At 42.5% G+C, this 17,639-nt stretch overlaps 1 protein-coding gene across 4 annotated transcripts in view; it reads left to right on the top strand.

Annotated features, from left to right (window-relative positions):
• TTI1 (TELO2 interacting protein 1) overlaps window positions 1–17,639 on the top strand; it is a 105,542-nt gene that overhangs the window by 21,214 nt on the left and 66,689 nt on the right. For all 4 annotated transcript variants that reach the window (XR_009549499.1, XM_060189820.1, XM_007518473.3 and 1 more), the window contains exons 2-3: window positions 6,493–8,838; window positions 13,985–14,176. Coding sequence is in view for 3 of the 4 variants with exons in the window: in XM_060189820.1 (XP_060045803.1) it covers window positions 6,534–8,838; window positions 13,985–14,176 (2,497 nt within the window). In the remaining variant the exon portion in view is untranslated. The remainder of the gene's footprint in view (window positions 1–6,492; window positions 8,839–13,984; window positions 14,177–17,639) is intronic.

Raw genomic sequence — 17,639 nt, 5'->3', positions numbered from 1 at the left:
TTGAAGATAGGGAGTTGGGCAGTAGCACAGCGGGTTAAGCGCACATGGCAGAAAGCGCAAGGACCAGCTTAAGGATCCGGGTTCGAGCCTTGGCTCCCCACCTGCAGGGGAATTGCTTCACAGGCAGTGAAGCAGGTCTACAGGTGTCTCTCTTTCTCTCCCCCTCTCTGTCTTCCCCTCCTCTCTCCATTTCTCTCTGTCCTATCTAACAACAACAATGACATCAATAACAACAACAATAACTACAACAATGAAAAACAAGAAGGGCAACAAAAGGGAAAAATAAATAAACAAAAAAATTTAAAAAAGAAATTGAAGATAAAATTGATAACAGAGATAAGATAAAGGGGGAAAAACAGGGACTCAGAAAGGAATGTGATTTGGTCCTGAAACAGGCTCATGATAGCTTGGGGCAGGACCCTAAGTTCTTTCCCCAATCATCTGGAAGCTAAATGTAGATTTACTCAGCATACAGTGGTCTTGGGCAGAGGAGCTCTGATGAGGAACCAGAATGCTGTCCTTGGTCTTCTCTGCCACCTAGTTCAGATCCAGCCATAACCAAGTATAGCTTCTTGAGTTTCAAGATCCCTTCCTCATTCCTTTTTTTTTTTTTAAATGTTTTTGTTTTATTTATTTTTATTTATTTATTATTGGATAGAGGCACAGAGAAATTGTCAGGGAAGGGGGAGGTAGAGAGGGAAAGAGACAGGGAGACACCTGCTTCACCACTCATGAAGCTCTCCCCCTGTAGGTGGAGGCCAGTGGCTTGAACCTGGGTCCTTGTGCACTGTGATGTGAGCACTTAACCAGGCGTGCCATCACTTGGCTCCCTTAAAAATTTTTTTTTTTAAATCTTTATTTATTGGATAGAGACAGCGAGAAATCAAGAGGGAAGGGGGTGATAGAGAGGCAGAGAGACACCTGCAGCCCTGCTTCACCACTCGCAAAGCTTCCCCCTTGCAGGTGGGGGCCGGGGCTCGAACCCAGGTCCTTATGCATTTTAATACATGCCCTCAACCGGGTGCACCACCATCCGGCCCCTCCTTCCTCACTCCTTTTCCACCCACTGGCCACATGTGTCTGTATTCACCAGTGGCATAATGAGTTTCTGAGGAAATCCTGGTTGTGTTTTGTTGAGTTTTCAGGTGATTTTTTTCGTTGTTTTTTGTTCTAGTTTCACAGGCGAGCAGTCTGAAACAGCTTCTACTCCATAGCCATGTCCCAGGAAGTCCCTTTCTTTGTTTCTTCCTCATAAATTTCTCTTCTTTTTTTTTTTTTTAATTTGTATTTCTCTATTTTTTAGGGCAATGTTTGTTTGTTTACATAAGAGAACAAGAGCATTACTCTAGCACATGGAATGCTAGAGGTCAAACTTGGAACCTCATGCTTCCGAGCCCACTGTTCTAGCCACTGTGCCATTGATTTTGTGTGTGTGTGTGTGTGTGTGTGTGGTTTTTCCTACTTGTTCTTTATCAGTCAGTGAAGATGATTTCCTGTTTCTCATCACATCTGATGCTCTGAGGTTTGAAGCTAGGGATCTTCACCAAGCTGGTCTTAGCAGCAAACTGTTGTTTGAGATTACAGGTGCCCCGCAACCCCTGTACACTCAGTTCAGATGGCCTTGAGTAAGACCAGGGGTTCACAGTTGTGAGCACTGTGGTACATGTGCACCAAGTCTGAGCAGGTCTACACAAGTCCAGGGGTTCAAGGTCATGGGTGCCTGGCATCCACTCTTTTGTTCCTCCTTAATAATCAGCTATGTGGTTTTGTCTCTACATACTTTTTTTTTTAAGTTATTGAAAGATTGTTCTGTAGGTAAAATGCAGCCTAGACCATGCAAGAGGCCTTAAGTTTGGTCTCTAGCATCACACAGGAACACCAGGAACATGGCCAAGGGAACTCCATGGGTGGTGGAGGACTACTCTGGTATCTCTCCCTTTCTCTCTCTGAAGAAAAAAAAAAAAAAAATATATATATATATATATATATATATATATATATATATATATATATATATATATATGAATGACAGTATCATGCATTCGTGTGGCCCTGAATTCATTCCCACCAAGTAAAAGATAAAGCATAACTCCTTATTGTATTTTGACCTTATATAAAAGAAACATGGTGACTCCATGTAATGTCACCTCCCACCTGAAAGGTTTCACCTTTCACTCTATTAGGTAGATATAGAGTTAGGAACTGAACAGTTCATTCCAGTCAGGGAACGAGCTGAGTCACTACTGGTTTTGCAACCCTGGTGAGGCACATTCTTACTCTAGTTCATCCTTGTTGGCAGGGTCTGACCCTCTAGGGGTTTCAACTGGGAGCTGAACAGGCTGTTAACAACTTGGCTGAGAAAGACTGCGGCCTTGAGAGACCTGTAAAAACCTTCAGGGGTTTTCAACTTAGTATTTAGTCTACCATTTCACATAGCTTCAAAATTTGTCAAATGTCTTGAGCAAGAAACCAATCAAGTTTGTAAAGTTGCTCAGATGTCCTGTTTTGTTATTCTGGCTTTGAAGAACACCAGAATCTCTACGATTTCCTTTGACTCCAAGCAGCACAAGACCCCAGAAGTCGTGCTTTTTGAGGTCCCTCAAGCCTGCCATTTTGTCCCTCCAGCGCCACAAAACCACACTAAAAGCGTTGTGGTTTCTTTTTCCTCTGTGATAGCTCTCAGTTTGAGCTTATGTCCGGCATCAGCAAAGGCACTAGTGACCAAAAAATTTAAAAATAATAATAATAAATACAATCTAGCTGTTAATTATTGACTTGTCTCTGAACATTCACCCCTCACTGGAGTATTGATCCACCTCATCTTTAGTCTTATACGCCACAGCTGTTTGATGCTTTCAGGAATGATTTTTGTGATTCCTGTGACTTTTTCTAGTTGTCAGCAAGAGTATTGGCCTGCCACACCCTATTACATCCTCCTTGAAAGCAGAATTCCAGCAGGCCTTTTTGAAAGTTTGCCATGTGCACTTGTAAGTGTTCAGTATGGGATTATCTAGTTTGAATTAAAGTGAGCCAGGCATATAGACAAAGCTACCACATGCTATGTACTATAATGGTGTCTATTTGTAGTAGGACAAAGAAGGCAAGCTTGAAATGGTGCCACATGTTTGGGGGATTACAATTTTTTTAACCTGGTTACAGTATGGAGTTCCAGGGGTGAAACAGTGAGAGATGAGGCTGGTGAGATGGACGGGCCTCATAGTGAAGGGCCTTGTGTGCCATGATTTAAAGGGAGTTTGTACTTCAGACAGTTGAAGCATCATAAGCATGGAGAAGAGATACCAGTTTTTGTTTGTTTGTTTGTTTTGAAAGATTATGTATATAATTTATTTTAATGAGAGAGAGAAAGATACAGAGACAGATCAGAGCACTGGTCACCTCTGGCTTATGGTGGTGCTGGGGATTGAAGCTGGTACCTCAGAGCCTCAAACATGAAAGCCTTTTGCATAGCCAGTATGCTGTCTCCCCAGCCCTTGAAAGATTCTCTTTCTGCTGGTGTGAGATGTGGAGCAAAACTCCCTTAAGTTTCATCAGTTCTACTCCTTCAACATCTTTCTCTTCTCTTCTTTTTTCTTTTCTTCTCTTTTCATTTCCTTTCTCCCTTCCTCCTTCCCTTCCTTTCTGCCAGTCTTATCATTGGGACTCATTGCTGGCATGAAAAATCCAGGGAGTTTTGGTCAGCACTAGGAAGGGTCAGCACACCAGGTAAGGTATCAGAGAGGAACCCGTTACAGTTGGCCCAGCACTAAATAGAGTATAGTCATCAATCTGTTTGAAAGATGTTGGAGGCTGAGTGTTGACACTCCAGCTTGAGCACACATGCCACTATGCACAGGGGCCCCGGGTTCGAGCCCCCTCTCCCCACCAATAGGGGGATACTTTACCAGTGGTGAAGCAGGTCTGCAAATGTCTCTTTCTCTTTCCCTCTCTATCTTTCCTTTCAATTTCTATCTTATCAAATAAAAAATAAATACAAATAACAATAAAGGAAAAAATGAGGAGTCAGGCTACGGATTAAGCACACATAGCACAAACCGCAAGGACTGGTGTAAGGATCCCGGTTCAAGCCCCAGCTCCTCACCTTCAGGGGAGTCGCTTCACAAACGGTGAAGCAGGTCTGTAGGTGTCTATCTTTCTCTCTCCCTCTCTGTCTTCTGCTCCTCTCTCCACTTCTGTCTGTCGTATACAACAATGACAACAACAAGGGCAACAAAAGAGAATAAACATCAAGAAAGAAAGAAAGGAAGAAAGAAAGAAAAAATGGCCACCCAGAGGAGTGGGTTTTTCATGCCAGCACGGAGTCCCAATGATAAGCCTGGTAGAAGGGAAGGGAAGGAGGGAGGGAGCAAGGAGAGAAAAGAAAAAGATGTTGAAGGAGTAGAACTGATGAAACTTAAGGGAGTTTTGGAATTCAAAGAGAGCTGCAAGAAAGCAGAAAGTCTAAGGTTTCTAGCTTGGGTAAAATCACCCCCAGAGGGAATATATAATAGAAGAAATAGCAGTGCATTCTGTTTTGGACATATCATTTGTTCCCACTTTATTAACTTTATTTTTTATTATCTTTTATTATTTTTTAGTAGTGACTTATAAGATTATAAGAGGGGTACAAGCCTACACCACTCCCACCACCAGAGTCCTGTCTCCTCACCCCCCTCCAAAGGTGGAACCAATTATTTTCTATTCCCTCTAGTGATTGTGTTAAGATTTACAAAGGTACTCTTTCTTTCTTAATTCTGGTTGCTGAGTGCCACTTGTTGGTTATCTTCCTTTCTGTTGACTCAGCTACTAGTATCTCAAGCAGGAGGTGGCACAGCAGCCTCTGGGTGACATCAGTGTGTCTTGGTGTACATGGCATGGCGTACTTGGCTTGGGGTGTTGGTAGTCTGTGGCCAGGCTTTGTGGCATCCATACCTGGCATTTTCCAAGCCTAAGATGGGGAGATTTTAAGATTCTTCCTTCTCTGACTTCTTGGAGACTGTAGAGACTAAGAGATCTCACCACCCAAAAAACTTGAGAGACCAGCAGGCCCCTTCCTCTTTTGAGGCTGATGGAGCTCTGTGAACTAAAGTTATCAGAGCCTGGTTCCAGCCCTGGAGCCCCCTCCCCTTGACCCAGGGGGAAATGGGAACCAGTTCTCTCCCTCTCTGGACTGAGCAGGCTTTGTCCACACTCACCATGCACAACTTGCTACTACTAACCCTGTAGTCACTGGGCTTCAGGAAAGTTCACTGGACTAGACAGGGAGAGGCGACAGAGAGGCTTTCCTATCATTACTCGTTCAGAAGGCAGAGAGCGAGATTATCAGACTAGCTGATCTCTATCCTCCATAGCTAGCCCTTCACAGTCACACACGTTTATGTAAGACCTGCTTCAGCCTCTTCTGCAGTACCCATGGGACACACTTTTATGATTTCCCGGCATGCTCTGCTTCCTCAAAGGGAATATTTTAGACTTTTATTTTTCTCCTCGCAAGCCTTCTCTCTTTAGCCCCCTTCTTGTTCACTGTCAGCCCATGATTTTGAATTGACCCTGACAGAGAGAAGTGAGATTCTTGTTGCACTAAGTTGCTCAGCTCCTTCGCTGAGCTTTAAAGGCACCTGCTCCTCCTTCCCCTACCTGCCTGCCTCCATCCTGCTGGGGTCTTCCTCCTTCCACTCACCCTACAGTGTATGCTTTAGTTTTCCCATCTCTCTGGCCTCTCCCTTTTGTTTTGTTTTGCTCCCAGCTTCACGTAGTTCTGACCCTTCTCTCATATTACTTGCTACCAGCGAATCTTTTCAATGTATTAATTGATCATATCACTTCTGCTTAAAACTATAGCCAAAACTAATCCATAGAGGTGAAAATCAAAAGAATGGTGTCCAGGCAAAATAGGAATTGATTACAAAGGGGCACACCAGTTACCTTCTGAGTGCTGGGAATATTCTATATTCACTTTGGATAGTTATTTGTATGAGTCTCAGCATACTTCCAGATTCTCTGTATGTGAAGACTAGTACATTTTACTCTATGTATGTTTCACCTCAAGTAAAGAAAAAAAAAAAAAAAACCTGCATCAACTCTCTAACACCACCACAGGTTAAAATCCAAACTCCTTTGTCTCGCTCGCCCACAGATTCCTATTCACTCTTCCCTCAAGTTGTGGCTAAAGCACCTTCTTCCTGGGAAACATGTCCTGGCTCTCTTGGATCTTCACACACAGAAGCATGGCACACTCACTTAGAACCATGATCCAACAAGTGCCCTAACAGTTAACAGACTGCACTGTCTCTGTACATCTACATCTCACTGGACCAGGGAGGATAGGACCATCTCTTTTTTGTTCCATTGCTCCTTCAGTACTAGATGTAGTGGCTGGTGACCAGACCCTCCAGTAAATGTTTGTTAAATGAATGAATATAACTTGATTTTGCATGTGCTTTGAATTTGATCTTCCTTACTGGGGGAAAAAAAAAATGTCTTTCCTTCCTCCAGCCTGCAGGATGTTGCCTTGATGAGAGGAAGACTAGTGCACAATGGCAGTTTTTGACACCCCTGAGGAGGCCTTTGGTGTCTTACGTCCAGTCTGTGTTCAGCTCACAAAGGCCCAGACAGTGGAGAACGTGGAGCATTTGCAGACGCAGTTACAATCTGTGAGTGACTCCGCCCTGCAGGAACTTCAGCAATATATCCTCTTCCCTTTGCGATTTACCCTAAAGACGCCAGGCCCCAAAAGAGAGCGCCTGATCCAGAGTGTGGTGGAGTGCCTCACCTTTGTCCTCTCCTCAACATGTGTGAAGGAACAAGAACTTCTCCAGGAGCTCTTTTCAGAACTCTCTGCTTGCCTGTATTCACCCAAATCCCAAAAGCCCGCGGCTGTGTCAGAGGAGTTGAAATTGGCTGTGATCCGGGGCCTCAGCACATTAATGCACTCAGCTTATGGAGATATCATCGTGACATTTTACGAACCCTCCATTCTGCCTCGTTTAGGATTTGCTGTATCTTTACTACTAGGCCTAGCAGAACAGGAGAAATCAAAGCAAATCAAAACTGCTGCCTTAAAGTGTTTACAGGTTCTGCTCTTACAGTGTGATTGTCAAGACCATCCAAGGTCCTTGGATGAGCTTGAGCAAAAGCAGCTGGGGGATTTGTTTGCTTCTTTTTTACCAGGAATCTCAACTGCACTGACCAGGATTATCACAGGAGACTTTAAACAGGGGCACAGCATTGTAGTGTCTTCCCTAAACGTCTTTTACAAGACAGTGAGCTTCATTATGGCCGACGAGCAGCTCAAAAGAATCTCAAAGGTTCAGGCAGAGTCTACTGTTGAGCACAGAGTAGCCAAGCTAATGGTGCACAGGGAAGCAGATTGGGTGAAAAGTACAGGGGGCAAACTAACTATTCTTATTAAAAAGATAATCGAATGCGTTTCTGTTCACCCACACTGGAAGGTGAGGCTGGAACTGATAGAACTTGTTGAGACCCTCCTTTTGAAGTGCAGCCAGTCCCTTGTTGAATCTGCTGGTCCCCTTCTGAAGGCTTTGGTAGGCCTAGTAAATGATGAGAGTCCTGAAGTCCAAGCCCAGTGCAATCAAGTGCTGAGACATTTTGCAGGTCAGAAGGTGGTGGTGGGCAACAGAGCCTTTGCTGACATTTTGTCAGAAAACCTACATTCCCTGGCCACGTCTCTTCCCCGGCTAATGAACTCCCAAGATGACCAGGGCAAAGTCTCTTCTCTCTCCTTGCTTTTGGGATATCTGAAACTCCTGGGCCCAAAGGTAAATTTTGTCCTCAACTCTGTAGTTCACCTGCAGCGCCTCTCCAAAGCTCTTGTCCAGGTCCTAGAACTAGACGTGACTGACATCAAGATTGTTGAAGAGCGTCGTTGGAACACTGATCACCTTAGTGCTTCTCCGAAAACCTCAGCCATGCGACCATGGAGTCAAGTCCAGAGGAGGTATTTCCGCTTCTTCACTGATGAGAGAGTTTTCCTGCTCTTACAGCAGGTCTGTCAACTCCTTGGCTTTTATGGAAACCTTTATTTGCTTGTGGATCACTTTATGGGACTATACCACGAATCTGTGTTTTACAGGAAGCAAGCAGCCATGATCCTTAATGAACTGGTTATAGGGGCTGCTGGGCTGGACGTGGAGGATCTTCATGAAAAACATATTAAAACAAGCCCAGAGGAACTGAGGGAGATCGTGACATCTATACTGGAAGAATACACAAGTCAAGAAAATTGGTATTTGGTTACCTGTATCAAAACTGAAGAAATGAGAGAGGAGCTAACATTGAAACAGCCAGGCTTCCAGGCCATCACATCTGGTGCCCACAACACCTGTCAAGCTACATCTCTCCCAGCTTTCTCAAAGCCAAGCCCCACCATTTGCTCCATGAACAGCAATATTTGGCAAATATGCATCCAATTGGAAGGGGTTGGCCACTTTGCCTACTCACTAGGAGAAGACTTCCGGTTGCTCTTGATGTCAGTCCTCTATCCAGTCCTGGAGAAGGCTGGCGATCGAACCCTGCTCATCAGTCAAGCAGCTACCAACTCCATGATGGACATTTGCCACGCTTGTGGCTACGACTCCCTGCAGCACCTGATCAATCAGAATTCAGACTATTTGGTGAATGGGATCTCTTTAAATCTGCGTCATCTGTCTCTGCACCCCCACACTCCAAAGGTCTTGGAAGTTATGCTGCGGAACTCAGATGCCAGTCTGCTTCCTTTGGTGGCAGATGTGGTTCAAGATGTATTGGCCACTCTGGACCAATTTTATGATAAGAGAGCATCTTCCTTCATCAGTGTTCTGCACGCCCTGCTGGTAGCACTAGGTATATTGAAAGCCCTTTTTATTGCTGATTTGAGTAAGAAATAATAATAATATCCTAGATACATTTATTTTGATTGCTTGTTGTTATTGCTAAATAGGGATTACTTCAATAATAGTCTTTCCTATCTCACATGTTATGGTGTGGTTCCACTTTCTCTATCTTACCTATCTACCTTTCTTTCTTTTTATTTATATATTTATTTCGCCCGAGTACTGCTCAGCTTTGGCTGATATTGGTTGAGAAGACTGAACCTGGGACTTCAGAGTCTCAGTCACCAGTCATTTTCATAACCCTTATGCTATCTTCTTTGCTCTTTTTTTTCCACTTTTAATCAGCGTATCGTCTATTGAAATCCTGATCTATGTCAGGAAAATAAACTTTACAGACTAAATATAAATATGTTTATTTTAGAAATAAGGAAACTAAGATTCACTAAGTTTCTACTTAGCCTGGGTCATACCAGCATAATGCTTAAAATCAGGACTTATGACATTTGTGTTCTTTTCAACAAACCAGACTGCTTCTGACAATATTTAGAGATAGAAGCATTTGTGTTACTGTGAAATAGGAATAACAAGGGCATGGGGCGGGGGTAGTAGATAGCATAATGGTTATGCAAAGAGGTTCTCTTGTCTGAGTATCCAAAATCCCAACTTCAGTCCCCCACACCACTATAAACCAGAACTGAGCAGTGCTCTGGCAAATAAATAAATAAATAAATAAGTGAATGTAATATTAATATAAAGTAGGAATAATGTGAATTCAGTCCATAGATAATCTAGAACAGTACTATCCTGTAGACCTTCCTGTGATGATAGAAAGGCTGTTTATCTGTTCTGTTCATTGTAGCAAGCACTAGTCACTTGCATCCAATTCAACTAAGGTATTTAAATTTTTTTTTTTTTCAATTTCTTTACTGGGGGATTCATGGTTTACAGTCTACAGTAAAATACCGTAGTTTGTAGATGTGTCACATTCTCAGTTGGTATTTATTTTTTTTTATTTTAGGAATTTTAATAGCCAGGTCTGGCTACTTGGATTTGCATAGCCACATGTAGCTAGTGACTGCCATATTGGGCGAAGCAGTTCTAGAAATGTTCCTTTAGCCTTTTAGTTGTGTTAGTTAGTTTGATATTTTCTTCTTCCTTTTAACTTTTTGGATATCTGTTGGTGGTACTCCTCTCCTCTCTCAATTCTCTCTGTCCTATCAACTAAAAAAGAAGGGGGGGGGGGAGAACAGCCCCAGGAGCAGAAGATTCATCATTCAAGCACTGAGTGTGTCACAGTGATAACCCTGGTAGCAATTTAAAAAAGGAGAAGAAATATTGAATATATTAAGAAAAGGCCCATTAAGTATATCGTGTCAGGAGATAATCTCAATTTGACCTTGCAAATTAAATGGCCTTGAATTGTTGATGTCTTTGGTCACCTCTGAAGGGCATGTCCTGTGTAGTTATTTGTTTACCAGAGCACTGCTCAGCTCTGGCTTATGGTGGTGCTGAGGATTGAACCTGGGACTTTGAAGCCTCAGGCATGGAGGTCTTTTGCATAACTATTATACTGTCTACCCAGCTGGCATTTAGCTTCTTAATTGAGGTAGAAAAAAAGATGAGTCTCCTTTGCAAAGAGAAAAATGAGGATGGTTAAGAGTGACTTGAAAGCATCATTAGGAAAATAAAGGGGGGGGCAGGTGGTGGCGCATGTGGTTAAGCGCATGTATTACAATGCACAAGGACCCGGGTTCGAGCCCCTGGTCCTCACCTGCAGGGGGAAAGCTTTACAAGTGGTGAAACAGGGCTGCAGGTGTCTCTCTGTCTCTCTCCCTCTCTATCACCCCCTTCCTTCTTGATTTCTGCCTGTCTAAAAAAAAAAAAAAAGAAAAAAAAGAAAAAAAAATTGAGGATAATTTTTATGAAAATTTTGAAGTAGCCCAGAATATATTTGCTGTTTATTTTTTTAATATTTATTTATTTATTCCCTTTTGTTGCCTTTGTTTTATTGTTGTAGTTATTATTGATGTCGTTATTGTTGAATAGGACAGAGAGAAATGGAGAGAGATAGGGAAGACAGTAGCTGCGCTACTGCCCAACTCCCACTATTTGTTTATTTTTATTGCCACCAGGGTTATTGTTGGGGTTTGGTGCCTGCACAACAAATCCATTTCTGGCAGTCTTAACTCCCCCCATTTTTGTTTTTATTTTTTTCTATATCTGATAGGACAGAGAAATTGAGAGGAGAGGGGAAGATTGAGAGGGAGAGAGACAGATGGGGAACAGGGGGCTTGAACCCCAGTCCTTGTGCATGGTAAGGTGTGCACTTAACCAGGTGTACCACTGGCCAGCCACCACACTTGCTTTTTGAATGGGAAGCAGAACTGAGGTAGAGTTGAGTGTATGTGATCATTTGCTTATCGTGGAGTTGTCTAACTCATAGCCATTCTTTAAAGACGAAAGTGAAAAAGTGGGGCCAGAGAATCTCCACAAGGACTTAAAAGAACCCAGAACATGTTTTAGGAAATTGAATTACCACAGCCACATATTGACTAGAAAGTACTCTGAGGGCAAGATCCCTTGATTGGGTTGCTGCTTAACACCAACTACTAGTTGGCTGATTATTTATAAGAGACCTTGATGATAAGAAAGCAGCCGTGCCTTAGGCCTCAGCAGTGGGCAACTCTGCTCATATATGTGGGATTGCCTTGTTGCTTTGGTGTCTGCACTGCAGTTTATTTGAGTAGTTCTTAAAAGGTGGACGCAAGTTGTTTCCAGCCTTTCGCCACTGCAAAAATAAAAGCTGCAGTGAATATCTCTGCAAGTCATTTTGAGCATATATAAGTATAGCCGTTGGGTAAATCCTTAAGAAAAATTCTGGATTAGAGAGTAGTCTCTAAATTTTTGATAAGGAGTGTCAAATTGCTTTCCTACGAGGTTGTACCAATTTAAGCCCCCATCAGCAATGTAAGAGTGCCAATTTCGCCATGCCCTCGCCCACACAGTATTATTGCCAAGCCTTTTGATCTTTGCTAATCCAATAGGGGAAAAATAGTACCTCATTATAGTTTAATTTGCATTAAGAGTGAGGTTGAGCTTCTTTTCGAATGTTTAAAAGCCATTTGTGAGCAAGGACCTTCTTTTTTTTTTTTTCCTCCAGGGTTATAGCTGGGGCTCAGTGCCTACACCATGAATCCACTGCTTCTGGGGGCCATTCCCCCCCCCCTTTTGTTGCCCTTGTTGTTGTAGCCTTGTTGTGGTTATTATTGTTATTTTTGATGTCGTTCATTGTTGGATAGGACAGAGAGAAATGGAGAGAAGAGTGGAAGACAGAGAGGGGGAGAGAAAGATAGACACCTGCAGACCTGCTTCACCACTCCCCTGCAGATGGGGAGCCAGGAATCCTTATACCGGTCCTTGCGCTTGGTGCCACATGCGCTTAACCCGCTGTACTACCGCCCGAGCGAGGACTTTTTAATGTTTAGCACTAACCCTAAATCAAGAAAACATCTTTATACTGTCCACTACCACTAATGCATATGCTAGGTTCTCACTTCAATGAGTTGGGAATGCAGCCCCTTGGAGTACACACTGATTTGTGTCTGGAGACAGTGGTGGAGTGACATGATCGATGCCAACAAATAGGAACCTCCAGATACTGGGTTGAAGGCTCTCACCTTCAGCATTGCTGTTAGCCTCACTTGCCTGGGCTCAGGATCTCCCAGCACATGCTGATGCTCTGCTTCTGTGTAGATGCTGCATGATAGACAGGAGATTAGCTGGTGCTAAAGGTGATGATGAGAAGATCCCCCCACCAGCCCCACATCTATAAAAAGAGGGAGAAAATTCAGCCTGTGGAGATTTTTGTGACTGCTTCATTCTTTAAACATTAAGATCCTTTCTGAAATACAACTGGGATGTGGTGGAGGGAGGGCGTGCCCGAGTATATAAAAGTAATTGAGATTAGAGCTGCTCTAGTTAAAGAAAGGGTAGAAATACTGGACTCGCCCTGTTAGTCTGCTATCTCTTGGGTGTCCTCCCCAACTCTGCAACCCAAGGGCTCCTCAGAGCATAATTTGAAAACCACTGGTCCTGTGGTGTTTAAAATACCCCAGAAGTGTCAGAGTATCACCAAAGAAGGAAAACTTGGGAGCAAAAACGCCACCTCCCAAGCAACTAGAAATACATGTATGAGACTATATCCATTATCAAAACTAAAAGTGGGGCCCGATGGCAGCACACCTAGTAAAACACACACATTACTATGTCCAGGGGCCTAGGTTCAAGCTCCTAGACCCCACCTGGAGGGAGACACTTCATGAGAAGTGGGACAATGCTACGGATGTCTCTTTTTCTCTATATATATTTTTTATCCTCCCTCTTCTCTCAATTTCTCTCTGTCTCTATCAAAAGGGGGAGGAAATGGGCATTGAGAGTGGTAGATTAATCATGTAGTCACTGAGTCCCAGTGATACTCCTGGCAGCAAAAAAAGGGGGAAAAAATGAGCAACATGTTACCATGGGGTTTCAAGTCATAGCTTAAGTTTACAGGTTCTGTTTGTACTATGACACAAAAAGTAATTTGAAGTTAGATCTGGCATGGGGGAGATTATTCTGGACAGAAAGAACAACATATACAAAAATCCCAAGACTGAAAAGACACCTGGCATGATGCTAGGGAGACAGCATAATGGTTGTGCAAAAGATCTTCATGCCTGAGTCTCCAAGGTCCCAGGTTCAGTCACCATAATAAGTTAATAATAGGTTCACTACCATAATAAGCCAGAGCTGAGTAGTGCTCTGGTTTTAAAAAAAATCCAAAATAGGGCGTGGGGGAGTGGTAGATAGCATAATGGTTATGCAAAAAGACTCTCATGTCTGAGGCTCCAAAGTCCCAGGTTTAATCCCCTACCACCACCACCACCATAAGCCAGAGCTGAGCAATGCTCTGGAGGGAAAAAAATTCAAAACAAAACACCTGCTATGTTAGAAGAACTGGAAAGTGATCAGTTGACAGACAATTAAGAGTGGGAGAAAATTTGGCTGGAAGGGTCTAATAGCAGGGGCCTTTAGGTCATGGAAAAGAATTTATTCTTATAACGTACAAATGTCTATTGTCAGTGACCAAGGTGATCATTATAACACTTTACTTACAGCACAGTGGTTCCCAGACACAAATCATGTTGGACAACCCCAAGAGCATACGGCAGAGAAGGAGGAAAGTCATTTGAACCAAAGAATTCTGGAGAATAATGCCACTACAGCTGAAGACATTGAATACTTTTTGCTGAGCTACCTCAAGGAAAAGGATGTTGCAGATGGAAATGTCTCAGATTTTTATAATGAAGGTAAAACTAAGTGTCATAAAATGTTCATAAATAGGAGTCGGGCGGTAGCGCAGCGGGTTACGCGCAGGTGGCACAAAGTGCAGGGACCGGCGTAAGGATCCCAGTTCAAGCCCCCAGCTCCCCACCTGTAGGGGAGTCGCTTCACAGGCAAAGGGAAAATAAATATTGAAAAAATTAATTTAAAAAAAGGTAGAAAGATGGCCCAAGTCTGAGGCCTTTTAAAAAAAGAAAAGTTTATAAATAAGAAAAAAGTCATGCATAACCATAGGCATTATCATTTTTTGTGCTGTGTCTTCCCATTCTATTTTTTTGTCACAAACCTACCTAAAATGTGGATGTGCCCAAAATTTAAATGCATTTTTACCTTTTCTATGTTTAGTTATATAATAAGCAACTCTCTGTGTTGCTAGAGCATTCACATAATTAATGTTTTAATAGCTTACCTAAGCATCCATTCCCCTGCAGGAAGTCTAGGTTGCTTCTTGCTTTTTCACATTAAAAAATCCAGTGGAGAATTTTGTGCACATGACCTTTTCCTATTTTTCTTTTTTTGTGTATGTGTGTGTGTGTGTATGTGTGCAATTTCTATATAAGTCCCAGAAGTAGGATTTCTGGGTCAAGGATATGAACATTTTATGCTTGCTAAATTGTTTTCCAGAAAGGTTGTATCAATTTACATCTTCCCTTCAGTATTGTAGGATTAACACTAGTTTAACCATAACCTTGCCACCACTGGCTATTACCGATTTTATTTCTCCCTCAATGAATAGGTGGAAAGTATTTCTTATTATTTTACTTTGTTTTGTTTTGTTTTGTTTTGTTGGGTTTTTTTTTTTATTACTGCTAAATTTGAATGTCTTTCTTACCTAACAGTTGTTTTCTTTTTTCTTTTTTTTAGATTTATTTAAAAAAGGAGGGGAGTTGAGCGGTAGTGCAGTGGGTTAAGTGCACGTGGTGCAAAGCGTAAGGACCGGTGTAAGAATCCCAGTTCAAGCCCCCAGCTCCCCACCTGTAGGGGAGTCGCTTCACAAGTGGTGAAACAGGTCTGCAGGTGTCTATCTTTCTCTCCCCCTCTGTCTTCCCCTCCTCTCTTCATTTCTCTCTGTCCTATCCAACAACGACAACAATAAAACAAGAACAACAAAGGAGAATAAATAAATATTTTTAAAAAATAGGAGACATTAACAAAACCATAAGATAAGAGGGGTACAACTCCACACAATTCCTACCACCAGATCTCCGTATCCCATAACCTCCCCTGATAGCTTTCCTATTCTTTATCCCTCTGGGAGTATGGACCCAAGGTCATTGTGGGATGCAGAAGGTAGAAGGTCTGGCTTCTGTAATTGCTTCCCCGCTGAACATGGGCGTTGACTGGTCGATCCATACTCCCACCTGCCTCTCTCTTTCCCTAGTGGGGTGAGGCTGTGGGGAAGCGTAGCTCCAGGACACATTGGTGGGGTTGTCTGCCCAGGTAAGTCTGGTCAGCATCATGCTGGCATTTGGAACCTGGTGGCTGAAAAGACAGTTAGCCTACAAAGCCAAACAAACTGTTGAACAATCATGGACCTAAAGGCTGGAATAGTGCAGATGAAGTGTTGGCGGGGGGGGGGGGGGGGGGGTGTGTGTGTACTCACTGCAGACTATTGTGTACTTTTGCTTTCAGGTATATATTTTGCCCTAGTTTATGGATACTTGTGAACATAGGCTCTATCTCATGGGACCTGATCTATATCTAGGTTTTGGGACTTTGTTAGGAAGTGAACCACCTGGAATGGAACAAGAGAATACTATAAAAGGAAAGGTCTCACCCAAGTAATGAAGCTGAAGGGTTGTCATTCCACACCTGAAGTCTCTGGACACAGTCTGAAGTGAAGCATGCTAAGGTGGCACTCGTTGCGTTGATTAGATTGGGATCGGCGGATGCAATATTATTTGGTATGAATTGCATGCAGGAAAGTGTGCCTCACCCCAAGGTTCCAGGACTGGGGGAAATATAGGCTCTATAGTGGAAATGTGAGGTTCCTGCTGTCTTAGGGTTCAAGAAGACAATCGTTATTGTTATAATCACATTATTTGGTAATTGGGTTAACTTTGAAAAATCCCTTTGTTAGGATTTGCTGTATAAAACAGTTTTTTCTTATGCCCATTGTCTACTCAAATACTTTGTTCATTTATTTATTTATTCATATGAGATTTTTTTTTTTCTTTTCTTTTTTTTTTTTTTCCCTTCTTACCAATTTATATGATAAAGGAGAAGGGAGTCTGGGCTAGTTAGAGCTGTGGCCTATTGTTTTATTCACAAGCTCAATCTGGAGCTTCAGGTCATGGAAGGATTAATAAATTATTAGAACCTCCTCTGCAAATATAAATGCCAAGTCATAATGAGCTTGGTGGTCTCAGAACTGTCCTAAATCGAACTGAGTCCCAAATTAGTTTGTTAGGATGAAATTGAGCAGATTTCCTTTTCTTTTTTTTCTTCCCCCCTCTCTTTTTTGGCTACCTCTGCTCTGAGACTCTGGTGAACTGAAGCCAGTACTTCCAGGATAACAGGAAATGGTCGCTCAATGCAGCTAACTACAGCAAATTCTTGCTAAATAACAGAATAGTATCACAGAGCCCAAATAATGATTTATACAGAGTTGAGTTGTTGTTCTCCCCAAAGATAGAGTTCCCTGATCAGAAATCTATCTGGCTTTTTCTTTTCAGTTTTGTTCCTTGGCTAACTCAATCCTCCTCTTTTGTAAAGTATGTTTCTCACCCAAATCTGAAAGCTCTGAAAAAGGGAGGACATCTTGATCCCTTATAATCCGGATTTGCCATTCTTGTTTGAATTCTAGCTTTGTCAGTGAATTCACTCTTTCCTGATTAGGATCTTCTGGTTCTAGTTGATGTTCACTGGGAGCAGACTAGATGAATCAAATCTTTCTTCCAACAACAGGAAAGTCCACAGCCTTCAACTAAAATTCTGAAATGGGTGAATTTCAAAACAACACTCCTCATCTGGGAAGAAAAAGCACAGCCTTATCATTCTGTTAATTATCATTCATCAAGTACACACCATACACGTGGCATTGTAAGGAATGTTTGGCTTGGTATTAGTTTGACATGTGTTTTTTGTTTTAACGACAGTAAAAGCACCTTGTGTATTTGAGGTCCCTTTCCCCAAGAAATCCAAGCAATCAACAAATGCATTTATCATTTTTCTTTTCAGCATTTGTTAAGAGACAGGTGTGGCCTCATCCGTATGATTTTTTCCTTCTTTTTTGCCACCAGGGTTATCACTAGGGCTCGGTGCCTACACTACGAATCCACCGCTCCTGGAGGCCATTTTTTCCTTTTTTGTTGTCTTTGTTACCCTTGTCGTTGAAGTTATTGTCAATGTTATTGCTGTTGCACAGGACAGAGAGAAATCAGGAGAGGAGGGGAAGACGGGGAGAGAAAGATAGACACCTGTAGGCCT

The sequence above is a fragment of the Erinaceus europaeus genome, chromosome 1 (genome assembly GCF_950295315.1).
Source record: "Erinaceus europaeus chromosome 1, mEriEur2.1, whole genome shotgun sequence".
Lineage (NCBI taxonomy): Eukaryota > Metazoa > Chordata > Mammalia > Eulipotyphla > Erinaceidae > Erinaceus > Erinaceus europaeus.
Note: the sequence above shows the minus strand (reverse complement) of the source record. Positions and strands in the feature narration are given on the sequence as shown.